This window comes from Vombatus ursinus, unplaced genomic scaffold (genome assembly GCF_900497805.2).
Source record: "Vombatus ursinus unplaced genomic scaffold, bare-nosed wombat genome assembly UNPS02014819.1, whole genome shotgun sequence".
NCBI lineage: Eukaryota > Metazoa > Chordata > Mammalia > Diprotodontia > Vombatidae > Vombatus > Vombatus ursinus.
In genome coordinates this window covers 368,382-394,401 of record NW_020954597.1, presented here as the reverse complement: position 1 = coordinate 394,401, position 26,020 = coordinate 368,382, and the positions used below count along the sequence as shown (strand labels likewise).

The following is a 26,020-nucleotide window of genomic DNA, read 5'->3' as shown; positions in this document are numbered from 1 at the left end:
GCTTCGTAGTTCCTTTGTGCTTCTATATTCTGCTTTTTGTCAGCAGTTTCTCTCATGGCCCGTGGCTTCTTTCCCTGGCTTCTGACTAATGCACTCATGTATTTTCATGCTAATGCCGCAGGTTGGGACCTATTCGTGAGCAGTGATCTATTTGTACCTCAGCTTGGGAAAAAAAAAAAAAAAAAGACCAAAAGTACAGTTCTAGCAGGTGTTAGAGCCAATGTTCCAATTTTCCCCTAGTTCACGACCTGTGATTTATAGTTTCTCTGTCTAGTCCCTGAAGTCACATTTAAATGAGCTGAAGGACAATGCCTGGAGGCCACCTTCTCCTCTAATCAAGCCTTTTACTTCTCTGTGTGAGACCTGCTTGTGTCTCAAGCATTTTGAGTTTTGTTTCTTCTCAAGTTCACTTGATCAGTGTTTCACACAGAAATGCTTTTTCTGCCTTTCAGCCACCCAAACGTTCACAGAACAAAAGGCACAGCACAAATACAAGTTTTTTTGCCCTGCCTGTGCATCCTTCAAGAATACAGTTACCGTCCTAACTTGATGAGGCATTGGAGGAGGCCAAAATCAGTCTGTGAAAGTGGAGCTAAGGGAGCTCGCTATCTGAGACAATGAAGCGGAATTTCACATCGGTAACTGTACAAGCAGATGGTGTAACCTAAAACTAAAGGGCTTTTTTGGGGGGGTAGGGAGAGATGACAGCAGCAGTGCCAGTGGAAAACAGCAGACTCATTCGAAGCACCCCCGCATCTCCCGTAACAGGAGAAAAGCTGTAGGGTTTATAAAGCATTTTACTTAATTCTTTTGAGTCTGGAAATGTTGTGAGTAAATCAATCTTCCTGGGCTGTTTCCTCATCTGTAAAGATGAAGGAATTGTACTTTGGGCGCTAGAGCTAGGATTTCTACGGTATTCTGGATAGTCCCTTTTAACGGACAGAGCAAGTGACAAACTACGAGAAGGGTCCCTTGAAATGTTAACGCTCCCCATAAACTACTGGCCCAGGTAATACTCAAACTGGTTTTTTTCCGGTCGTCTCTTTCCACTTTCGGCTGCCTTCAGTTTCACTTTCGCTTTTAGTAACTAACCATTAGCCTTTCTCTGCGTACCTCGCTCCCGGGGCCTTGACCTGGTACTTGCAGGACTCTCTAATGAGTGCCTCTCTATAACGAAGTTTATTCCACTTAGGTGCCCCCGCCCCCGTCCCCGGGGTCTCATCGAATGCTTCCCCCCCCCCCCCCCCCCCCCCGGCTTCCACTCTGCTCTGCTGTTCCCGCCCCCTTTCCCCCTTCTCCCGCAATCTGTCGCCCTAGGGTTGTGGCTGAGGGGACGGCTGGCCCCTCTCTGCCCCTAGGAGAAGGCAGGGGCTGCCTGGTATGGTCTCCCGGGCTCAGGTGCTTGCTGCACCGGCTCGAACGGAAGTGGAAGGTGCGGTGGGCACTAGGGGCAGCGGAAGCTCGGGTTGAGTGCTAGGCCCTCCCTCCCCGGTCCTGGGAGGGGGAGGGAGGAGAGTGAGGAGAGTGACGCCCAGAGGAAAGGGGGCGGGGGAAATGCGATCCGAGGAGGCACCGGAAGTGGGGCTGGGCCGAGCCGGCGGCGCTGCCGGAAGTGGCACGAGGCCGGCGCCCGCGCCAAATTTGAGAGGGCCGCCCGCTCGGGAGGAGCACCGGAAGTGGGGCTGGGCCGAGCCGGCAGCGCTACCGGAAGTGGCACGAGGCCGGCGCCCGCGCCAAATTTGAGAGGGCCGCCCGCTCGGGAGAAGGAGCGCCGGAAGTGGGGGTGGGTCGAGCCGGCAGCGCTACCGGAAGTGGCACGAGCCTTGAGCTCGCGCTAAATTCGAACGGTCGCACGCTCGGTTGCTGAGGAGACGGCTGTTGGCGAGCTCCTTCCCGAGGCGGACAGTGGTCGCTCCTCGGGGTCGGGGTCGACCCAGTTCGCCGGGCCATGGCGCGGGTGTTGAGAGCGGAGGCTGACACAGCCGAGCAAGGTGAGAAGGGAGGCGAAGGCCGTCCCTCCTTCCGGCTCTGTGGGGCGGGCCCGGCCTGGCTGGGGGGAGGAGGGACGGAAGGAGAAAGCGGGGAGAGGGCTGGAGTGGAAGGGGAAAAGGCGACGGAGGCGGTGGCTGGTGGGGAGGGATGCTAGGGGTTGAGCTGGGCAAGGAGGGAGGGCCCCGTGGGGGGAAGAGGGGCGGGGTGACGCGGTTGCCTAGCGATGCCACCTCGTGCTCCCCGTCTCCCCCCGTCCTCCCCCCCCCCCCCTCACCGGTCCCCCCTCGTCCCCCCCGCCCCCCCGGCCCCCCTCGTGCTCTCCGCCCCCGTCCCCCCCCTTTGTCTCCCCCTCCCCGCCGGGACTTCGCTTTTGAACTTGGGGCTCTCTCGCTTTTCCGCCTCCTTCCTTAGTCCCGCAATCCTTGGCCCCTCCCCAGCAAACCGGTCAGAGACCATTTGTAAAGCGCCCCCCCGTGTGCCAGGCACGGTGCTCAGCGTCGGGGTTACGGAAAGGCTTGCGGACGATAAATTGAGACAAGCCGCCGAGAGGGGCTGTTTGGGGGGGACCGGGAAAGGCTTCCTGTAGAAGGGAGCCACGAGGCGCCTGAGGATGAGAAGGGGGGGCGGCCAGGGAAATGCCCGGAGTCTGGAGATGACGGCGTGGCTTGTGCGAGGAATGGCGAGGAGGCCAGCCGGGGCTGGGTCGGAGACTTAGGGACGGGTGGGGGGCGGGGGGGGGGGGGGTGAGGAACGAAGAGAGGAACGGAGGAAGGGCAAGCCAAGCCGGTAACGCCGTGGCGCCCGACTTCGGAGGGTGCCCTTAAGCTTAGTTGTATGAGGAAAGAAGGCGTGGTGGGTGGGGGGGGGCTGAATCTAACCATTTCTGTTTATTTGTGTGTCTGCACGTCGTTTGCGTTTCGTTTTAACATTTTTTTTTTTTTTTTTTGTAAATAGTGATTTTGCCCAATTACACGTAAACATAGTTTTCGACATTCGCTTCTTAGAAGGTTTAAAAGGCTTCTCATGCTAAAGGAGCCGCCTCCTTCTGGGAAGGAGCAGTTATCCCCGCCATCGCCCCCAGACGCCCCCCACCCCGCCCCCGGGCACCACCCAGCCACCTGCATTTCCCATTAGTGGCTGGAATGGCATCTCTCTCTTTTTTTTTATCATTAGAAATTTTTTTTTGATTTTATAAACAATTTTTTTTAAACACGTGTTTTTAAAACTTTGGGTTCCAGATTTTCTCCCTTCGTCCCCACCCACCCTCCCACCCTCCCTGAAAAGGCAAGCATCTCGTTCCAGGTTACAGATGCGTAGTGACGCAGAACACTTGCATAGTAGCCATGTTGTGAAAAACTGAGTCTATTTCCCATCATCCTATCCCACCCCCCCCCCCCCCTTATTCTATTCTGTCTTTTGACCCTGTGCCTCCTCAGACGTGTTTGCTCCGATTATCCCCTCCCCCAGTCTGCCCTCGCTCCTGTCCCCTTCTCCCCCCATTTTCCCGTAGGGTCAGATAGATTTCTATACCCAATTGTGTGTGTGTTATTCTCTCCTTAAGCCAAATCCTATGACAATCAGATTCCCTCTCACCTTCCCTTACTTCCCCTCCACCGTAAAAGCCTTTTCTTGCCTGTTTCATGTGAGATAATTTACCCCATTCTACCTCTCCCTTTCTCCTTCTCCCAGTATAATCCTCTCTCACCCCTTAATTTTATTTTCCAGATATCATCACCCCTTCATCTTCAACTCACCCTGTGCCCTCTGTCTGTCTGTCTGTCTGTCTATCTATCTATCTATCTATCTATATACATACATATAATTTTTTTCCCTCCCACTACCCTAATACTGATAAAGGACTCATTAGTTACAAATATCATTTTTCCACGAAGGAATGTAAACAGTTCAACCTTAATAAGTCTCTTATGATTTCTCTTTCCTGTTTACCTCTTCGTGTTCCACTTGAGTCTTATATTGGAAAGTCAAATTTTCTATTCAGCTCTGTTCTTTTCGTCAAGAATGCTTGAAAGTCCCCTATTTCACTGAATGACCATTTTTTACCCTGAAGGATTATACTCAGTTTTGCTGGGTGGAATGTAATCTCTCTTAAAGGGACTCTTTGAGCTATCTTCACGACAGGACAGTTCATTTGCTCAGGGTCATAAAGCCAGCATAAGATGGGCTGCTCCAAGGATAGACTTGTACCTGTACCGTGACTCTTCTGAACAGCTTGATTTTTAAGTAGATGAGTTGACCCTGTAACTTTTAAATCTTTCCTCCTTGTCGTTGTTTCATTTTGGTTTTCAGGTTTTGTTTTGTTTTTGCTGGAGTAGGGGTGGGAAACCTATATCTCCTGTCCCCTTCTTTGGGGAAAACAAAACAAAAAACCTTTATAATAAAATTGCAAAGTCAAACAAAACAAATCCCCACATTGGCCACGTAGGAAAATGTATATCTCATTTAGTGTTAAAATTAATTAAATTAAATTAAATTTGAAAAAAATTAATTTTATTAATTTAAATTAATTTAAAATTAATAAATTAAAAATAAAAATAAATTAATTTAAATTAATTTATTAATTAAAAATTAATTAAATTAAAATTAAATCTCATTTAAATTAACATTTAATTTTAAGAGGTGGGGGGGGCATGCTTCATCACTGGTCCTCTGGAATCTTCTGTTTGACTATTTCACTGATTCTTAAGTCCTTCGAAGTAAATTGTCGTAAGTTTATTGGCATGGTATAAATTGTTCTCCTATTTCTGCTCACTTCACTGTTCGATCAGTTGATGCAAGTCTTTCCAGGTTTGGCCGTCTCTCAGGTTGTAATAATATCACATTCCGTTCATGTACCATAAATTGTTCACGCTATCCTCTGGTAGTATAGTTACCAAAAGAGTTGTCTGTACTTGTGGGTCCTCTTTCTTTGATCTTTTTGTGGTCTAGACCTAGTAATGGCTACTGGGTCAAAGTGTATGCCCAGTTTAGTGATTTTATGGGCATGGTTCCAAATTACTTTCCAGAATGGCTGGACCAATTCACAGCTCCACTAATAGTGTGTCTTTTTTCCTGCAGCTGGAGTAGGGGTGGGAAACCTATATCTCCTGTCCCCTTCTTTGGGGAAAACAAAACAAAAAACCTTTATAATAAAATTGCAAAGTCAAACAAAACAAATCCCCACATTGGCCACGTAGGAAAATGTATATCTCATTTAGTGTTAAAATTAATTAAATTAAATTAAAGGTTGGGTCAAAGTGTATGCCCAGTTTAGTGATTTTATGGGCATGGTTCCAAATTACTTTCCAGAATGGCTGGACCAATTCACAGCTCTACTAATAGTGTGTCTTTTTTCCTGCAGCCCCTCCCATGTTGCTATATTCCTTTTTTGTCATCTTTGCTAATATGATGAATAAATATGTGGTAGATATTAAAGTTGCTTTAATTTGTATTCTAATTATTAGTGATTTGGGTCGTTTTTCATATGGCTGTTGATAGCTTGAATGTCTTCCTTTGAGAGCTGCCTGTTTATGTCCTCTGACCATTTGTCAGTTGGGAAATGGTTCTTGTTCTTATGCATTTGAATCGGTTCCTTATATATCTTGGTTAAGAGACTTTATCAGAGAAACATGTTCCAAAGGTATTTTCCCCAAATAACCTTTTCCCTCATAATTTTAACTACATTGATTTTACTTCTGCATTAACTTGTAAATCTGTGTAATCAAAATTGTTCATTTTGTTGTCTTCAATCGTCTTTTCCACTTATAACAAAAGGTGTTTTCTTTGTTGTTCTTTTAGTGTGTGATATGACTTTTTATATCTAAGTCATGCATCTATTTAGAGTTTATCTTGCTATATGGCATGAGATGTTGGTCTTTAATTTTTTCCAGACTTTTTCCAGTTTTCCCAGCAATTTTTGTTGAATAGTGAGTCCAACATGTCAAGGGAGGGGAGATGGTAGATAGCCACTTTTCTCGTGGCTCAAACAGGTGACGGTCACTTGAGCAGTGTCCCAGAAGTTCCTGTTTATATGAATGCCTTTGCCAATTTTTAGATGAGTAGGGATTATGAATGTAGTAGGATTGGGATATGAAAGGGAGGTCCCCAGTGAGGAGGTGTGCTGAGGCAGCTCTGACTATTTTGCCCTTCCTTGTTCCCCGTGGCTTTCCATCACCACCTAAAACAAGGTGTTTTTTTCCTACAGACCTGAGCACTGCTGAGGAGGGACAAGAAGGACAGAACCAGAAGTGTGCCAGGTAAGGAGACATCAGGAAGCTCTTGTTTCCTGTTCTGCTTGTGTCTGTGGTTTGGCTCTTACTTGTTAGAACTAGTCGAACAGTTACTTCCCCTAAGAACAAGGGGAAAAATAACAAGGAGTTTCAAAATGGCAACCCTGGCAAGAGCCAGAGGCAGCGTGTTGGAGTAGGTAGAGCCCTGGGCTTGGAGTCTTCGGGCCTGGATTTGACCTTCTGTTAATGTGTGTGGTTCCGAGGAAGTCTCTTTGGTTTTCTGAGGGATTGGGCTGGATGATTGCTGATGCCCCTTCCAGCTCAGAATCCTCCAATTGAACCGGCTGAGGATTATTTCTCCAGACTGGCGGGTAATCAAGACTATTATTCCAAACCTTGATTTGAGAGGTTCAAAGCACTGTCTACCATGACCCTGAACACCATAGCCAGGAGCAGACAGCCCTAATGTGGGGGCTAATACAGCCCTAATGTTTCTCCTCACGGAGGAGTGTAAGCTCATTGAGGGCAAGAACTGCTCTTTTTTGTCTTTGGATTCCCAGACTGTAGCCTGGCATGTAGTGTAGTCGGGGTGGGGACCCTTTGGCCTCAAGGCCACATGGAGCCCTCTAGGTCCATGGAGGCCTTTTGACTGAGTCCAAGTTTTACAGAACCGATCTTTTTATTAAGGGGATTTGTTCTGTGAAGTTTGGATTCAGAGGGCCTCACTTGAGGACCTAGAGGGCCACATGTGGCCTTGAGGCCGAAGGTTCCCCACCCCACTGTAGATAATGAATACATGTTGTTGATTTTTTTTTTTTTTTTTTAAAGACAGTTGGGGTTAAGTGACTTGCCCAGGGTCACACAGCTAGTAAGTGTCAAGTGTTTGGTCTGAGGCCGGATTCAAACTCAGGTCCCCCTGACTTCAGGGCTGGTGCTCTATCCATTGTGCCGCCACCTGGCTGCCTCGATGCTGTTGATTTCGAAAGTGAATTTGGGCCCTTCATCTGAATTGTCGATGAAATAAATATTTTATTGATGCCTGTGGTAAGTTAGGCAACTCTCTCTCAACCGTTTGCTGACATTACTTTCAAGTTTATTATCCTTTGATTTGCTTAATTACCATTTTGTTGACATTCTCATAAATTGAGACCAACCTTAGTCACTGGCCTAAGCTTTCCAAAGACCAGAAGGAGGATAAACCTTTAATCAGTCTGTGAGGACAGGCTAGTAGGTTGGGGTACAGCAAACTAGGGAAATTGGACAGTATTCTCATTATGACTTTATTACTTTAAAGTGAATTCCCAGAAAATCAGGCACTGACGTTTGCATTTAAATACAAAATCAAAAAAACAGGTTGGGGACTCTCAGTAATTTGGGGTTGTCCAGCCCTTTGCCTGTCTCTCTTAGTTGGAATAATTGACAGTGATTGAAAGTACTAGACTCATTGTGGTATAAAATGGAGCACTAATCTTGGAAGCTGACTGTGAGCTTGCACACTTTGGCCAGGTCTGTTCTCCTTCTCTGGCTGCCTGCCTCTATGGCTTACCAGTGTCTTTCCTAAAAGAGACATCTATAGCTGTTCCAGATGTCTTTTTTTTTTTTTTTTTTTTTTTTTGGTTAGGCAATTGGGGTTAAGTGACTTGCCCAGGGTCACACAGCTGGTGTCAAGTGTTTGGTCTGAGGCCGGATTTGAACTCAGGTCCTCCTGACTTCAGGGCCGGTGCTGTATCCACTGCGCCACCTAGCTGCCCCCAGATGTCTTAATAGGGCAGAGAGTAGTGGGTCTGATATCTCAATCATTGAACTGCTTCTCAATTTAAACTTTTCTGATAGCCATTTCATACTCTTGGCTGATACTGAGCTTTTCATCTCTGAAACAGCCATATCTTTTTCAGACAAACTGCTTTCTAACCATTCCTCCCTCATCTGATATTTGTAAAGTGGACATTTTTGAATGTAACACCTTAAATTTATCCTAAATTACTGATAAAAAATGTCATATAGTATAGGGTCAACGGCAGATAAGTGGGGCATTTTGCTGGAAACTTCCTTCCAGTTTGATGTCAGTCCATTAATGACTGCACTTCGGGTACTGTTATCTCACCAGTTTAAGACCCAACTGATTGAGACCTTGGAACGGGAGTTGTTACTTACCTACCCACCACATGGTTTCTGAACACATGTAATGTGAGCTATATCTAGGGCTGACAAAGGAGTATTGGGGGGAAAAAAGGCATTACTAGCACTGCTGCTCCTGTTGTGTGAAGGTCACCTTGATTTAACTGTAAATTAATGCCAGGATCCGATTCCACTGAAGCCCATTTACCCTTGCGGGGATAATTAATAGGCCCTGGGCTGCTTATTTCTAGGAAAACTGTTGATGCTAACTGGCCTTCCTAGAGCATGTTAAGAGTTACCAGGTGCTTGACAGTGATTTCATTTGAGCCTCAAAACTGCTTTGTAAGTAAGCAGGACCCACTGGGGTATCCAGTTTTGCCCATGGGGGAACCTGGGGCTCAGAGCAGTTCACTGACTTAACTCATGTTTGGACACAGCCACTGTTTGCTGCTGCCTCTCGCTTTCCTTTGTGTGGAATGAGCCTGGTTTGTATTTTACGTGGGCTTTCATCAAAAAGGACTTATTTTTTTAATCAAAAAAAAGTAAATACACAGACAAGAGTGACAACTTTCCAATAATGAACAACACGATGTCTTCTGTACCTTATGGCTGTATGTAGAGTCACGTATGCATGTCTGTGCTTTCTAGTTTAAATGCCGTGGTTGTCTGCAGTGTTCTCATTCCGCTTCTGTTCACTCTGCATTATTTAGTGTAGAGTTTTCCATGTTTCTGTATATTCCCTGTGTTTTTCTTTTCCTGTGTCTCTATGGTGTCCCATTGTATTGATAAACCAGTCTGGCCATTCCCCTGTTCTTGTCCATTTACGTTGTTTCCACTTCGTCCCTACTCTAAGCAACATAGGCACAAATATGTTTTTACAAATTTTTTTCCTTTATAATTACTTCCCATCATGAAAATGGATAGGACCAGTTTTACAGCTCTTGGTAACTATTTCCAAATTGCTTTCTAGAAAGACTGCAATCAGTTTGCATTGCAGTCAGCAACGTGCATGTGTTTTCCTGCCAACGTTGGGTTTTAACAAGTCAAGACAGTAAGCACTGATTAAACACCTGTGGTGTTGGAGGGTTGTTACTGTGTTTAAGTGTCCTTTGGCTTCTGCTGACGTCATGTCATGTCAGTTCATATAAACCAGGAATCCCTGAAAATCTCTTTTTCACCATTTCTTGTAGCACAGCAGCACTTCCATCATATTTCTGGGCCACAGTGTGCTTGGCCAATGCCCAATTGTCTCAAAGGCCCTCTGAAGCGCTCCTTTGGATTTGAATTGTTTTCTCTGCTTCTCTTAACAACCCAACCCATCCCTGCTTGTTTCCCTGTTTCATTTTTCCACCAAACTGTGTGTTTGATTCTCCTTTGTTTCATGAGTGAGAAGTTCATCTAACGCTTGCTTCCCTCCCACCCTTCTTCTGTGTTTGTATGTTCTCTTCGTGTACTCCGATTTTGAGAAATCACAGATTCCACCCCTTCTTCCTCCCTTCTACACTGGTGTATTTGTGCTTTTACCTTCTCTTCTTCCTCCTCTTCAAAACCACAGAATAAAACCAAATCAACCCCCAGGACCCAAACTTTCCTGCTTAGCTCCCTCAGTACCCTTTAAAGAGATTGAGATTCTTCAGGGACACTTCTTTCTTTTCCCTTTATTAGAGTGTTGGCACCAGGACATCATACAGCTTCTTCCACTGGCTGGATTCAATTTACTTTTCTAGATTTCTCTACAGTAAAAGGGAAAGCAGAAGGGGAGAGTTCAGGGGGAAGGGAATGAGTTCTGTTGGACGTGTTGCGATGTCGTTGACGATTTGAGTATTTGTTAGTCTTCCGCCTCATCGTGAGCATTAGTACATTTTTATTACAGGGTGGAGGGCTCCTCCTAGAATTCCTGTTCCAGGCTGGCCTTCTCTTCATTCCCCCCAGGCTCCTCTCCTCTGGGACTCCTCATCCCCCAACCAGGCTTTTCAGCTTCCTTTGATGTGTTGTCTTCCTCGTTGGGATGTGAACTCCTGCCTTCCTTCTTGCTTGTTTTTGTATTCTCAACACTTGGCATGGTGCCTGGCACATTGTAAGCACTTAATGCCTAAATTATAAAGTCAAAATCTTATCAGGTCTGAAAGTTTGTGCTTAAGGTGCTCAGCACCTGTGGTCACGAGACTTGAGTTCTACTCCTGGCTCTGCTACTTGGTAGTTATGTGACCCTGGTCACATCATTTCATCTCTCAATATCTCAGTTTCCTCCTCTGTAAAATGTGAGAGTAAGCCAAAATGAAAGCTCCCTCCCAGTTTTGATGTTGTTGAGTTACACATAAAGGATGATACCATAAACAAACTAGGAGAGCATGGAACACTTTACGTGTCAGATCTGTGGAGAAGGAAAGACTTTCTGACCAAGTGAGACAGAGAGAAGTAAGATGGATGATTTTGATTGTCACAGAAACCTTTTTTATTTCTGGACACAGAACAATGATGCTTATAATCCCTTTGAATGCATATGATGGCGCTCTTGGAAGGCAGATAAACACCTATTTTAATGCCTCCCTTTTATCTTTGCAGTCCTAAAGTTTTGGAGTCTAGTAGCGATGAAGAATTTGAAACTGGTAAGTACAACTTATTCCAAACTATAATTTACATTTTCATCGACGGTTTGAAGAATGTGACCATAGATCAGGCTGAGCTGCCGGGTGGAGAGATTTGGCATGCACTGAGTGCAGCTTCATCACCCCAGTTCAGTTAATAAACTCTGTGAAGCTTATTAACCGGATTGTTAGGAACGAAGCATTCTGAAGGGTCTTGCTCTCCTTGGCTTTGTTCTCCTTTTTGCTCCTGCGTCCATTAACCTTTCTTTTGTTCTGCTTTTCCTGAGGACCAGCACGTGAGAGACAGCTTCCCCCAGGCTGGGCCATGTGGCTTCTCCGGTGCCAGGAGTCTTTGGCTATTGCATAGCCCGATTTTGCTGAGCTGTCACTTTTAAAATGTAACCTGCTTTCTAATGCTTAATGTTTCCTTTTTTATGATTTAGTGTTATCCCATGTAAAAATTCCAAAGATCTCATCTTGTTCACCTTGGGAGGAGAGAAATGACCAGTGAGTATGAGAATTATGGAAAGGGCGACATGTATAGTAGACTTGGGGTTCGGAAGCTGGAGGTTTGACTCCAGCCTGAGACATTTACTAGCATTGTGGCTTCGGGCAGGTCACTTTCTCTTCCTGGGCCTTGGCTTCCTCATGTGGAGAATGAGGAAATTGGACTTGACCTCTCAAGTCCCTTCCAGCTGTAATCTTGCATGATTCTAAGGTGGTTTCATAATGCACACCTTAAGGGCAGAGTATAGTGTAGGAGTCGTAACCCATACCTGAAAGAATCCACAGTCTGATACACTGAACGAATGGCTCTCCTCCTGAAGTAACAGAATCTCGGAATCTACGTTTTTCCTTATACTAGGCCTAAATCTGCCTCTTCATGTGACAGACCTTCACGTACTTGAAAACAGTGATCATGTCTTCTCTTCTTCAGGCCAAACATCCTTGGCTCTTTCAACTGGGATTTCTGGGCATGATCTTGAGTCCCTTTCCTTGTCCCACTTGTCCTTTTCCAGATCCTGTAAGTGTTCATCCTAAAGTGTTGCACCGAGAACTGACTCAGTAGCTTATGACAGCATTACTGGTTTGTGGATAGCCAATAAATTTTGGGCTCTTATGGATAACTGGGTTAAAGGAGAATTGCATTTACATTCATACTAGTCCTGAAACTTGCCCTCCCCTCTTTGCCTTACCAATTTGTACTGCCTTGCAGATGTGATGAAGCTGGTAACTCCACTGGTGAGCTGGTGAAAAGAAAAGCATCTGGAGAAAAGCCCAAAGGCAAGTAGTCTCTACACCCTCCTTAGACACACTCAACTTAGAGCAGGCTCAGCAAAGGCTGAGGTCCTCGCTCAGACACTCGGAGCTTCTCAGAAGTACCGCTGGTGCCACCCTGTGGGAGAGTACCAGGGCTTCTCCATTATCCTCTGCCCCCTTCACCACACAATATATCTATGTTGTGTGTATATGTTGTACTCTGCTCCAAACAAACAAGTCTTCCCAGGTTTCTCTGAAACTCTCCTTTGCCATTTCTTCTGGTGTAGTTTTCTTCCATTACATTCATGTACCACAGTTTGTTCAGTCGTCTTAATTTGATAGACACTTCCTCAGTTTCCAGTTTTTTGCTATAATGAAACGAGTTCTCTAGATAATTTTTGTACTTATGGGTCCTTTTTCTCTTTCTTTGATCTCTTTGAGATCTAGACCTGATAGTAATATTGCTGGGTCAAAGTATAAGTTCTGTGAGGGCAAAGTGTAGGCCTAGTTAGTGACTTTTTGAGAATAGTTCCAAATTGTTTTCAAGAACTACCTCACCAGTACACAGCTCTAGCAACAGTGCACAAGTGTGCCTGTTTTCCTATAGTCTTGCCAACAACATTTGTCATTTTCCCTTTTTTTATCATCTTTTCCAGTCTGATGGGTGTGATGTGAAACCTCAGAATTGCTTTAATTTGCGTTTTTCTGATATTTGTGATTTGAAGCATTTTTTTCATGTGGTTCATATTTGTTGATAGTTTGGACTTCTTCCTTTGAGAGTTGCAAGATCATATCCTTTAACCACCTGTTAGACAATGGCTTTTGTTATAAATTTGAATCCATTTCTTATGTATCTTGAGTATGAGACCTTTATCAGAGAAATTTCTTGCAAGAATTTTTTTTCCCAGTTAATGATTTTCCTTTTCATTTTAACTGCATTGGTTTTGTTTGTGCAAATTGTTCATTCTCTCTTCTGTGATTCTTGCTGTCCCGGGTTTGGACGTGAACTCTTCCCTTCGCCATCGTTGGGAGCTTTAGAGGAAGGAGAGGAGCCAGGCTGCTGAACTCAAGTTTCTCATGATAGCAAAAGTCCCTTTTGTGTTTCTGAATTTAATTTTTTTTATTAAGAACTTAACCATCTCCAAATAAAATGAGCATTTGAATATACAAAGTAGAACAGAAAAAGAGGCTTGTAGATGAAATTGCAAATCTTTGTGAAATACTGCTTGCTTTTCCTTTTAAGTACATGACACATCTAACACGTAACATTCAAAGTTGTTCTGATTATCTTTTTTCCTTTGTGGCCTTTCTTCCATTCTCTTCTCTGAATTTTCAAAAAAAAATTCAATGACCCTCTTTTTCTTTTCTTTTTTTTTTTTTTTTTTTCCTGGGAGCCAGGCCAGCCCTACCCCTAACTCCCCCCCCCCCCCCCCCCACCAAATTGAAAACAAAAAAGAAAGAAAAAAAAAACTCCTGTAACAACTGGACAAAAAAAAGTCAGAAAAAAGAAAAGCTCATTGGCCACATCCACAAATATGTCTCATTTTCCACCCCGAGTCCATCAGTCCTCTGGAATCGTGGGTGATCATTGCATTTGATCAGAATTTTTAAGTCCTAAAGCTTTTTCTCTTTATTTTGCTATTTTTGCAGAAATTGTTCTCCTGGTTCTTCTCACTTCACCCTGGATCAGTCTTTCCATGTTTCTCTGAAACTGCCCTTTTTCTTTTTCTTTTTTTCTTTTTTTTAAGGCAGTTGGGGTTAAGTGACTTGCCCAGGGTCACACAGCTAATAAGTGTCACGTGTTTGGTCTGAGGCCGGATTTGAACTCAGGTCCTCCTGACTTCAGGGCCGGTGCTCTGTCTATCCACTGCGCCACCTCGCTGCCCCTTTTCCATTTCTAATGGTGTAATACTATTCCATTGCATCCAGATATCATCATTTGTTCAGCTGTTCCCTCAGTGATGGGCTTAACCCTTTAGTTTTCAAGTCTTGGCTGTAACCAAAAGGAACTGCTAGAAATATTTTTGTACTCATTGGTTCTCGTTCTCTTTCTTTGCTCTCTCTGGGCCTGGTAGTGATACCACTGTGCCAGAGGGTCTGCCCAGCTTTGGGACCCTTTCACACTTGTTTGTCCTTACAATATGTTGTTGTGGAAATTGTTCTCCTGGTTCTGCCCCCATTACTTTGCATTGGTTTGTACAAGTCTTCCCAGGTTTCTTTGACACCAGCCTTTTGCCATTTCTTATGGCATGATAATATTCCATCACATTCATATACCATGATTTGTTCAGTCATTCATCAACTGATGGTACCCTCTTCATTTCCCAGTTCTTTGCTATACGCCTTTTTGTCCTCTTTGATCTCTTTGGGGTCTGTGCCTAGTAGAGGTATTTCTGGGTCAAAGAGTACAGACGATTTAGTGACTGTTGGGACATACTTCAGAATTGCCTTACAGAATGGCTGTACCAGTTCACAGTTCTACCAGCATTAATGTATACAACATTAACATACCTACTTTCCCATAATTCCTCCAGTGACTTTTTAAGCATAGTTGCAAATTGTTTATAAAGCACTCGGCACATGGATTTTTCCATTCCACTCACACTGATTACCTTAATTTTATAGATTGAAGAAACTGAGGCCCAGAGAGATTGGAGCTGGCACGAATCTATCATTGTTTATACTCCACACACATTGTTTCCTGTCTAAATGCATATGCATCTTGTTTGGAATCCCACAAAAATGTCATGTCTCTTTTTCCCAAGCCCTACACTACCACGACCTTCTTTGGGAAAGAGCAGAGCACTTTTTTTTTCAACAGAGCTGTCCAAAAATGGAATGGAATACCTTAGGAGGTTATGGGGTCTCTAGCACTAGAGAATTTTTAAGCAGGTTAGTGACCATTTTGGGGGAATGTTGTAGAGGAAATTCCAGTTCAGGTGCAGGTTGAAATAGATGATCTCTGAGGTCCCTTCCAACTGTAGAAACATTCTGTGCCACTCTCCACCCCAAGCCCGGTGTGTGACCCAATGTACCGTTACTTTTGGCCTGAAGGAGGAAAGCTTTCTTGGTGACTGGATTTTGGGTGCCTTACCCAACGGAGGCCCCATCGGGGATATTCCAATGTCTGATATATATATGCTCCTTGTTGAGCCCTTAGCCCTGTGTTGTGACAAACAGGTCTGCCAATTTCAACGTTAGTAGGCAATTGACAGTGACAGTGAGTCTGACTTCTTAGACATTGCTTGGGGCAACTCGGTGGTCTTCCACCAAGGACAAATGAGTGAATGTTCTTAATGGATTTTGTGACTATAAATAATAGGTATTTCTGTAGTTACTTCCTAGCTGGATGGTCTTTTCAGTTCCCCAATACTATGAGAAGTGCGACATAAAACTAAACAAAGAACACTATTGTACACTGTATAGAAACAAATAGACACAATTGCTTCTCACTATGTTTTTCTCAGGAGAATTGCCTAATTCCTGGTCTGTGTTCAATGTATATGTCCCTGCTGCATCTGATGAAGTCCTGTACTTTTTCATCGGGCTCACCCACCTCAGACTGGTTTTTAATTTTGATAACACAGTGTCATTGGCTGAATCCCATCCTCTTAGGGCCCCGACTCCGGACGTGTGGCTGTATATCTGCTCTGGAGCCTTCCTGAGCCAGATGCTGACAGACTAGCTGATGTTTCTCAATCTTGCCAGTCCTAGCTGTTTGGAAGGCAGAGTGTCTATCTTCAAAGGCTATGGTAACACCTCCGACAGCGGCGCTGCACTTACTTCTTATTGTCCAAGTTTACAAAATCTGCTGTTAAGGCCTCTCTTGAATCTTAGTTTTTTCTTGCATTTCGATAGCTGGAGCAAAATTGTGCTGTCAGATCATAACCGGACTCCTTGGAGGACCCAGTGGCAGGTGCCATGTGGGGCAGCACTTGTCTACAGAACCAAATCTCTGGGTCCTGTTCAATGGCTTGTACTCCAGCCTGGCTCTGTGAATGACTTGCCAGTCTGCAAATTGGGTAAAAGATTCTTCCCTCAGAAAAAATATTTGAGGCTGTACCCATTGAAGTCGTGGAGTATGCTTTACCCTGACCTGGTTTGCTGACTAGCTGCTGTTGAAAATGATTTCTTAGTGTAGATTTCAAATTCCTCTCCATTCCTTCAAGAGCCAACAGACCACCTTTCAGCCCCAGTGCCAAGATACCGTTTTTGAGATTTGACACTCAGGTGAGATTTTAGCTGACAATGAGCACATGTTAGGGGCTACTGTGCCCTCACCTCCAGACTCTTCCATAGAGCCATTGAAATACATGGCCAGCTCTTCTGGTTGAGGGTCCTCACTGTATTAAGAGAGAATTCGAGGCTACAGTAAGGGAATGGTGGGACACAATAGATCTCAGTCCATTCTGTTTTAAGGCGGTTTCCTGGTTGGTCACAGTTTCCCTCATTTCTGCCTTGCAGAGGGCTCTAAGGCCAGGCCTCTAGCGCACAATTTCCTCTGCTTGCTCTTTTTAGGGTTGCTTTGTGAACTCTAGATCGTCCGTTTGTTACCAGAGGGGTCTCGGAAAGATGCCAGAAAAACGAAAGGCCTCTAGAAGGACTTGAAGGCGAAAAAGCCTAGAATCTTCACATAACTAGAAAGTAGCAAATTTCAGAGGCATTTCAAAAATGGAATTTGGTTAGATAAGGAAGAGTCTCCAAGTGGTCCTGAAAGGTAGCAGGATAGTTGGAAATCGATTTGGGGAAAGATCCTTGTCAGTGTTGGCTTGCCTCTGGGTAGGCCTCTTCGCTGGCCAAATTGACCTCTGCTCCCACACCTGAGCAGTAGCGGTTAGCTGCTAGAATAAGAGCACACGTTTCTCTAGCGCTTTCAGGTTTGCTTTCCAGGTGTTAGCTCGTTTGATCCTCATAACACCTTTGGGAAGCAGGGACTCTTCTTCTTATCTCCACTTTACAGAGAAGTAGACTCAGTTTCAAGGAGATTGGATGACTTGCCTACGGTCACCTCGATAAATATCCGTGGCGGGATTTGAACCCAAGTCTTCCTGTCTCCTAGTCCAGTTCTTGATGCACTCTGCTGTGCTCTGCATTTTGGTGGTGGTGGTTTTTTTTTTTTTTTTCCTGGGGAGATTCCAGTTCCAGATGCCAACTCTGTGCTGTTTTGGCTCACTTTGTATCCTTGGGGCTTGGTACCATGCCTGGCCCGCAGTAGGCACTTCATCAGTGCTAGTGGATGTACAGTCATTGACAATCGTTGTTGAATGACAGTCATTTTCCCCTTGTTAACACCACCAGGATAGGAAACAAAAAGCTTAAGTCCTGGGGAAATGACAGGCCAGCGTGCTAACCCTCCCTCACTCTTGTGTTAATGTAACCGGCAGCCTGGAGTGTAGATTTGCCTGAGTTTGGGCTTACACTGAGCAGTGTGTGGCCCGGCTTACGACAGGATGCTGCTCCTCACCTGCCTCGACAGGATGCTTCTCCTCACCTGCCTCGCTCGCCTGCCCCTCCCTGGACCTTAAAGATGGAGCATCTTTACAATGAGGGTGTTGACCTCCGCGGGCCCTTCCAGCTCTAAATCTGAGTCCCGACGTGGCACTTCCTCTCCCTGGGGCTCGGTTTCCTGTCTCCAAAACGGGGGAAGAAGAGGCTGGCTGGCGGAGTAAATAGTTTGAGTTCCCTTCCAGCCATAATCTAATCAAGCTGCTTTTGAGTACTTTGGAATATAGAGCTTGGCGCCCTCTAGATTTGGGTATGGGCGCTTCCAGATTGGACTTCCAGGCTCTCCTTGGTGCTGGTGGCCTGCTGTCTGGGCGCAAGGTAACTTACTCCATTCAGACATTCTTTCTACTCAGCAATTTTCTAGCCCGTTTTGTTTGTACTTTTAGAAAAGAAAGCCTTCAAGACTCCTTCCAGGGATGTTCCCAGCTCAGTTCAGGATTCAGGGGCCCCCACGCCCGGCTTTTCAGGTGCTTCGGGGCTAATGCCTACCTTGTCGACTCCCCCAGTCACATCAGCCAGTTACGCAGATGCTCCGAAAAGCGGTAGAAGGTATGTGATTGATCGTGATCCGGGGCCTTGCTAGGTCCTGAGGCCTGTGGATGCTGGGTGTTAACGTGCAGAGATGGAAGGCGCAGTCTCTGCCGTCGACTTCAGGGTCTAGTGGAGGAGAGAACGTGGAACTACACAGGAGCGGGTAACAATGCAAGGACGTGTGTGATGAAATCCCAAGTGAGCGCTCCTGGCAGGTGGGATTCGCCCCTTCCCTTCTCCCCTCTCCAGGGTCTTCCCAGCACCTTGCCTCAGCTCTGGATCTGGACCACCCACTGGTGTCTAGATGAGGGTTCAGAAGAGGTGACCAGAACTCCTTAGCCTTGACCTCTCTGTGCCCTTTGACACCGCCAATTGCTCTCTTCTCCTGGATATTCTCTTTTCTCTAGGTTTTTGTGACATTGATTTCTCCTGATTCTTCTCCTCGGTATCATTTACTTTACCCAGGTCATGCCCATTGACCAGAGGTGTCTTGGGCCCTCTTCTTTTCTTCCTCTATACCAGAGCTGTCAAACATACCTCCTGCCGCTCCCACTGGGACTGCATTCAAATGTAATTGGGAAATATTTAACAAAATAAATACAAATAGAATAAAACATAGCTAACATTACATTTGAAAACCAAGTCAACAAGCAGGCTCACAGGGATCCTTTTGTACAGATAAGTGACCCCGGTTTCTATTTGAATTTGACACCACTACTCAATACCATCTCACTTGGTCATCTCATCAGCTCCAAATGGCTCAATTATCATCTTGATGCAGGTGGTTCCCTAACCCTAAGCTACTTTCTCTTGAAGCAGTCTTGCCTTTTGAACATCTTGACTTGGTTGAACCATAGGAATCTCAAACTCAACGTGTACACAACAGAACTTCTTATCTTTAGCCCCAGATTCTTCCCTCCTCTTCCTTTTTCTGTTACAGCTGAGGGCATTGCCATTCTCCCAGTCACCCAGTCACTGGCAACCTTGACTTCCCTCTCGCACTCACCCCCATAGAGCAAATCTGTTGTCAAGTTGTTTCTATTTTCCCAGCATCTCCTATAGACGTCTCCTGTCCACTTCCATGGCTGCCTTTCCGGTACAAGCCCTTGCACCTTGTGCTTGGACCATTACTTCTGGTCAGTCTTCCTGCCTCAAGAAGCTCTCCAATCCATCCTCCACTTAGCTGCCAAATTGCTTTTCTGGTCAAATCGCTTCCTACGCAGACTACTCTAGTGACTTCAGGATCAAATGGAAAAGGTTCTCTTTAGCATTTCAAGCTCTCCATAAGCTGACTCCTTTCCCCTTTTTCCAATCTTCTCCATGCATTCTCCAGTCTAGTGACTGGCCTCATCTCCAAACTGGGCCCCTGCCTTGCAATCCTTCTTCTCTTTCGCTGGGGTTCTCCCTCTCCTTTGCCTTCTCTCTGGGAATTTACAGTTCCCTACTTTTTACGTGTGGACTTGTTCACATATTGTCTCCCTCATTAGAGTGTGAGCTCCTCCAAGGCAGGGACCTGTTTTGGCCTTTCTTTGTACCCCCAGCGCTTGGCATCTCATAAGCTCTTAATGAATGATTTTTGAATGCCTAACTGACGGAGAAAGGGAAACACACACAATGAAAATAGCTTGACTGCGTTTTGGGTAAAGTTATCTGACAAATGGAGAACAGAGACCCAGAAGGGAAGTTCTCAGGTAACCAGGCCCACTTCCCTCCTCCTGCCCGGCTGCATGCCACCGGCCTGCCTGGCCCCCTCTCTCGCTTCCTTCTCCTTTGGAGTTCTAGCTGCAGTATCAGAAAGGGCCTGTTTGAATCCTAGGACTTGAATCCATTGGCGGCTTCCGAGGAATGGAAGCTGGAGAGCACAACTCTAGTCTAGTGGCACATTCCCAGAGAGGACTAGAGTGTGATCAGAGATTCTGAACTGAAACGGACCTGCTGAGGCCTCTGAGAGCCTTGGGGGATCGTTGGTGTCAAACTCACACCAAAAAGGATCCCTGGGGGCTGCACGTTGACATAGAAAACCACAAATTCCTGCCATCTCTGCTGTGTTGTGTTTTTATTTGTTTTGTTCACCATTTCCCAATTACATTTTAATCTGGTTTGGGCAGCCTGTTGTTTGACACCTCAGTGGTAGAGAAAGACCATTGGATTTGGAGTCAACAAGCAAGCACGTAGGCAATGTGCCAGTGGCTTTTGTACTAAGTGCTGGGGTTTACAAATAGAAGCAAAGGCAGTCTCTGCCCTCAAGGAGCTTATATTCTAACGGGGGAAAGACAGCACATAAAAGAAAGTTGAAAGCAAGGGTGGATGTTGTGGTGGGGGCAAGGTGGGTCAAGAATGAATCCTGGAGGAATGAAGTACTGAACACCGGCCTGGGCCCTTCCTTCCACCAGAGGGTCTGGGAGGAATTGACCAGTCTGAGGACAGAGCCACAGGGGCAGGAGGGCTCTTCGGGATGAGAAGGCTGCTGATGAAAGGTTGGGAAAGAAATCTGGAGAGTTAAAGCACTTGAGTTCAAATCCTCCATTTAACTACTGTGGGACCTTGGGCAAGTTACCTCATCAGATAGGCTTAGAGGGCTAGATTTGGAGTCAGAAAGATCTGAGTTTGAAATCTGCCTCAAACAGTAGCTTGGGCAACTCACTTAACTGCGCAGTGTCTCAGTTTCCTCATCTCTAAAATGGAGGACCCTTCTAGCTCTAAACCTGTGATCTAAGACAGGGGTGGGGAACTTGTGGCCTGGAGGCCACGTGTGGCCCTCTAGGTCCTCAAGTGCGGCCCTTTGACTGACTCCAAACTTCACAGCACAGATCCCCTTCATAAAAGGATTTGTTCTGTCAAACTTGGACTCAGAAGGCTGCACCCGAGGACCTAGAAGGCCACGTGTGGCCTCCAGGCTGCAGGTTCCCCACCCCTGACTGAGATCTTAAATGGGAGAGACCAGAACTTGCTTCCTCTACCTTGACATTGTGGTTGCTGTTTGAAGTGCCAGGTGCTACATGGGACATCCGGCCTGAGATTGTCCTGGAATTTGGCCTTGCTTATGGTCGTTCGACTTCAGTTTGCCAAATGGCTGTTGACTGAATATCCACCCCGCTGCCGTGCATTCTTCGCCTCTCCTGTGTGCACAACAGTTGGGAGTGTGACCCTGTTTTTGCCTGTCGTTGTGGCCCCAGCACTTTGCATGGTGCCATTTCAGTCGGGGAGCTTTGCTTGGGTTCTAGGGTCTGGTTGGGGGGGGGTGTTAGTATATCGATAAGGAAGTGATGGCCCTGCTAAAGGTTAATAGGAATGCTTATTAAGTTGAACGGAAGTCCAGGTTTCACAGCCGTAACGACACGATCATTTCTTTAGATGTTTGTGTAAAGTATTTTAATGGGGGTATACCCCAAAAGCTGCAAAAGCTAAAAATGGCACTAAGGCTTTTGTAGCACCCTGTTAATGCAGACTGCCTAGCCAGATGGTCTGTTCAGACCAGAATCTCTATGCCTTTGTACTGATTCTCTTCCTATCTGTTAAACCAATCCTTTTGGTTTTGGTTTTTCACATTTCGTTGATTTTCTTCCATTAAAAATCGACTTTCTCTCCCTTCCATCTCCTCCTATCCTTGCCCCCTTTCCATGGGGGGGGGAGGAACAAAAAGAGACCCTTGAAACAAACATACATAGTCAAGCGAAGTAGATCCTTCTCACGTTGGCCACGTCCTCAAAACCAACATTTCATTCTGCATTCTCTCCGTTTAGCTTAACATTTATTAAGTGTTTCCTTCTGGGCAAGGCTTGAGGTGTCAAGGGTCTGGGGAGTTTGTGGGGAGCGCAAGCGATTGGATCTGGGGTGCGGAGGGGCCCGCGTGCCGACGCTTTCTGTCCCTTGAACGCCGATGCGAGTTTTGTCTCTGCAGGATAAATACATGCCAGGTGGCTGGCTGCTTCCTGGCTGAGCTCTCCAGTCCCGCATCAGATTATGTGAAATACTTTCAGCTGAAAAGGGAGGAGTTGATTTGGAAGCTCTATCACTTGTATAACGCCACGATCTTCGGGAAGCAGGTAGAGTGTGTCGGTTGGCAAAGAGGTGCCGGGGGAGGGGAGGTGGGACTTCTGTCCTCAGGCGGCACCACACGTGTTCTTCCAGCCAAAGGGGTTTGGAGGAACTTCTCAGAGAAGGCTTTCGGAAGGAAGGAGGGAGGGCTTGGCCTGGGGCCTGGTGGATGGATAGGGTTTCGAGAGACGCAGTAGAGGAAGGACAGTCTAGGAGCAGATGGAGAGCATGGGTCCAAATGAGCACGGCGCGTGTGAAGGGTGGCACAGGGACCTGCGTGAGCACACGTCTGGGGATGTGTGTTGGGGAGTCATGGACGATGGGGCGGGGAAAGCTGAACTTTGATTCCTTGCAAAAATCTGGAACATATTACTGATGGCATTTAGGGAGAGAGAGAAAAACAAGTAAATACCTATTAATGGAAAAATGAAATTCAATGGGGAAAAAGCACGTTGCTGATGGGGTGGTTTGTAGTCATGGTCACTGGGTTTGAAACATGTTGGACTTGGAGTCAGGAAAACCTGTATTTGAACCCACCCCACATTTCTCTCAACCTCAGTATCCTCATCTGTAAAATGGGGATGATGATAGACCCTTCCTCCCAGGGTTAGTGTCAGGATCAAATGTGCTAATATATGAGACGTGCTTTGCAAGGCTGAAAGGGTTGTACGGATGTGAGCTTGTCCCCTGCCCTTCTCCCTTCCCCACCCCACCCTCCTCTACAAGTCCTCCCAAGTGGTTGGCACTTGACTTGTCGAACCTCACGTAGTCTTGTATTTTGTTCTTGTTGTCCAGATGTTTTGGACTCTTTGTGAACCCTTTTGGGGTTTTCTTGGCAAAGATACTGGAGCGGTTTGCCATCGCCTTCTCTACAAAGTCCTTATTCATCTATTGACCTGTGTTTGTGTCTTAGCTCCATGTGAGCTCCAGGGGGCACCTTTGCTCTGGCTGTGACCAGGGCAGCTTCATCCTTCTTGTCCCCTGGGCCCACATTCATTCTTGGGAGCAGGGGGGAGGAGACGTTCTCTGTGCTGCCTTAGCCTTTCACTCTGACAGGCAGGTTTTTTGCACTTGTTTTGGTCACGAACCCTTTTGATTAGGGGAAAGTGAGTGAATGAACGAATGAGTGAATGGAAAGCATTTGTGAAGCATTTATTAGCAAACAGGAGGAAGAAAGTAGACAAAATGAGGTAGGCTTTGCCCTAAAGGCGCTTTCACTCTAGTAGCTAAGGGAAGGTACTGGGCTGTCAGAGGAGGGTGGGGTGCTAACGTGGTACTCCTGATCTGCGGAGGGACACCTCATGACTGCCTTCATGTGTTCTTTGCCCTTAGTTGCCAGAGAGAATGAGCATCAGCTGGAATAAAAAGATGCGTACAACGGCGGGATTCTGCCATTTTTCAGGCAGGGAAGATGATCTACCATCAAATCGCAGTATCCGAATTGAGCTTTCTGAAAAAGTCTGTGACTCTGCAGGTAATGAGGAGTGTGGTCTGTGGCCCCTGGGCTTGAAACCTCCGTGTCATTTGGATTCTTCCTACTCTGTTCAGTCACTAAGATTTGTCCCTTCTTCCTTAGTTCTCAGTCCCTTTGTTATATCCCTTTCCATCTCTGTTGTTCCCACCTTAGTCCAGGCCCTCGCCGACTCAAACTGGACCCACTGAGTGGGAGTGGGGGGGAGGAAGGGGAAGGAAGGAGTATTGTGACTCCACCATGGCCAATGAGTGTGAGAGGAAAATGTAGCCAGTACTAGAAAGGGCAGGGAAGGAAGCGGTGCCAACAGGAGAGCGCCAGGTCTCAGTGCAAGGGGTGGGCAGATCTGGAGTGGCACATTGGTCAGGTGAGGTTAAGGTGGATAAGAGTAAGATGGTGGACAGTTGGGGATGGGGAATGAGGTTTGTACATCACCCACAGAGGCAGTGGGGGGGCAGTATATGGGTCACAGTTTCTGAGCTGGGGAGCGAATAAGAGGCTAGGAGTATGCCAGCTAGTGAGCAATGAGCCCAAGCAATCTGTGGTTGGAGACAGGTCTGGAAGGAGGCATGTGGTTAGACTGAGGCCCTCCCTTGAAGACCAACCTTGTAGCAGCATGGTGATGCAGCTTTTGATGCATGAAGTGTCCTCACTTTAGTAGGAGCAGGAGAAGGTATTAAAACCTAGTCAGGAGACAGTGGTCCCTTCCCTGAACTGGAGAAGGCCCTTGGGGGAGAGGTACAGCAGAGGCAGGGGCGCACTGGCCCTAGAGAAGGCCTGGGGGCAGGGTCAAAGAAAGCCTAGAGGCACATGGAGGGGTCTTCCCTGGGCTCTTGCCTTCCTCTCTCTGGTCTTCAAGGGCCCAGGTAGAGCCAGGCAATCTTTGCTGGGCAGCCAGCCCCCGCCCCCCCCAGCTCAGATTGGCTTCTCACAGTGTCGGGAACACTGACCGAGTCACAGAAAGTGAGATTGTTTGATTGATTGTCTTTGTATCCCCAGTGCTTTGCACACAGTAGAAGCTTAAGAAATGCATGTTGCTTTGATTGAATGTTTGAATCTAAGGTTCTCTCTCTGACCGAGAGGTGCTCATTAGTGAGTTGGAGTGGTTGAAATTTCATTTTTCCATCTGCTGAAAAGAAAATATTTAGTGCTGATTGTGTGTATGAATAAAATGTATATTTCATGTGGAAGAAAGTTTAGGAAATATTGTGAGTTCCAGGTGGCAGGAGGAACGTTTCAGGTACTCATGATTTTTCTTTGTTTCTCTTCCCAGACCGGCTCCGGGACACCTTGATTCATGAGTTATGCCATGGGGCTACCTGGCTGTTTCATGGCGTCAGAGACTGTCATGGTCCCTTTTGGAAGATCTATGCCCAAAAATCTGTGTTGGTGCACCCAGAACTGCCTGCGGTGAAACGCTGCCACTCTTACGAGATTCACTACAAGTTTATTTACGAGTGTGCTCAGTGCAAAGCCAGGTAACAGGAGTCCCGTTGCCTTCCCCTCCTTCCCTTTTGTTCATTGGCCATCCTACACTGAATCCTCTTAGACCCTTAGGATGTATGGCCCCCTGCCAGTTGAAGACTTAAACCAGTTTCTCAGTTTTCTTTCCATCCACCCCCCGCAACCCCCATACACACCTTTTGTCCCCTTCTGTGGCAAATTGCTCAGTGCTCACTTTTGTTGCCAAGATCTGATTGCTTGTTTTTCCATTTTAGGGTTGGCCGGCACTCCAAGTCGCTGAATGTCAGTCGTGTAGTCTGTTCTCTGTGCCACGGGTCTCTAAGACTGCTCCCACCCACCCAGAGAGCTGGCACATCTAGTCAGACTCAGCCCACTCCAGCTGCCACATGTGTGACAGTAAGCCACCACCGCTGTTAATAAGGGAAAAAGGGTTCATTTGCACCAGACAGAGGTGACAAATGCTGACATCCAGTAGGATACGGTAACCACGGATCAGAATATTGCTGTTTCTAGAATTTATTTAGGGAGGATTAGCTGGAAAAATAACATTGAACTGTTCAAATTTTTTTCATGTGTTTGATGTAAAATTTAGTGCTGATTTAGAATCCTGTGCATTTGAGTAGTGATTTCCTGTCATTGGCCAAGAAACATCAGGATTGTGGCTGTGAAAATATCTAGCTGCCCTCTCCTTTTGCCTCCACGGACCCATGATTCTGACAGTGTTGGGAGCTGAACTCGTTTGGGTGAAATGGCTAAGAGGAGGTAAAGCCACAGCTCTCTAAGCAGGGAGAAGGGGGACTGCCCCAGAAAAACCAGAACAAGGATGG

At 46.3% G+C, this 26,020-nt stretch overlaps 1 protein-coding gene across 1 annotated transcript; it reads left to right on the top strand.

Moving 5' to 3' along the window:
* The first annotated feature begins 1,882 nt into the window (after window positions 1–1,882).
* On the top strand, window positions 1,883–26,011 carry GCNA (germ cell nuclear acidic peptidase). Its single transcript, XM_027836763.1, has 10 exons — window positions 1,883–1,991; window positions 6,194–6,245; window positions 10,902–10,945; window positions 11,368–11,431; window positions 12,141–12,208; window positions 18,076–18,238; window positions 22,122–22,266; window positions 23,591–23,732; window positions 25,003–25,207; window positions 25,448–26,011. Exons 1-10 carry the CDS (start codon window positions 1,949–1,951, stop codon window positions 25,608–25,610), a joined length of 1,089 nt encoding a protein of 362 aa, XP_027692564.1. The 5' UTR covers window positions 1,883–1,948; the 3' UTR covers window positions 25,611–26,011.
* The last annotated feature ends 9 nt before the right edge of the window (window positions 26,012–26,020 follow it).

What these genes read in the sequence shown, in the direction of transcription:
- GCNA (XM_027836763.1), top strand. Translation starts at nt 1,949, where the DNA reads ATGGCGCGGGTGTTGAGAGCGGAGGCTGACACAGCCGAGCAAG. An exon ending in CAGAACCAGAAGTGTGCCAG is followed by an intron (nt 6,246 to 10,901) that starts GTAAGGAGACAT and finishes TTATCTTTGCAG; the next exon opens with TCCTAAAGTTTTGGAGTCTA. An exon ending in GCTCCGAAAAGCGGTAGAAG is followed by an intron (nt 18,239 to 22,121) that starts GTATGTGATTGA and finishes TTGTCTCTGCAG; the next exon opens with GATAAATACATGCCAGGTGG.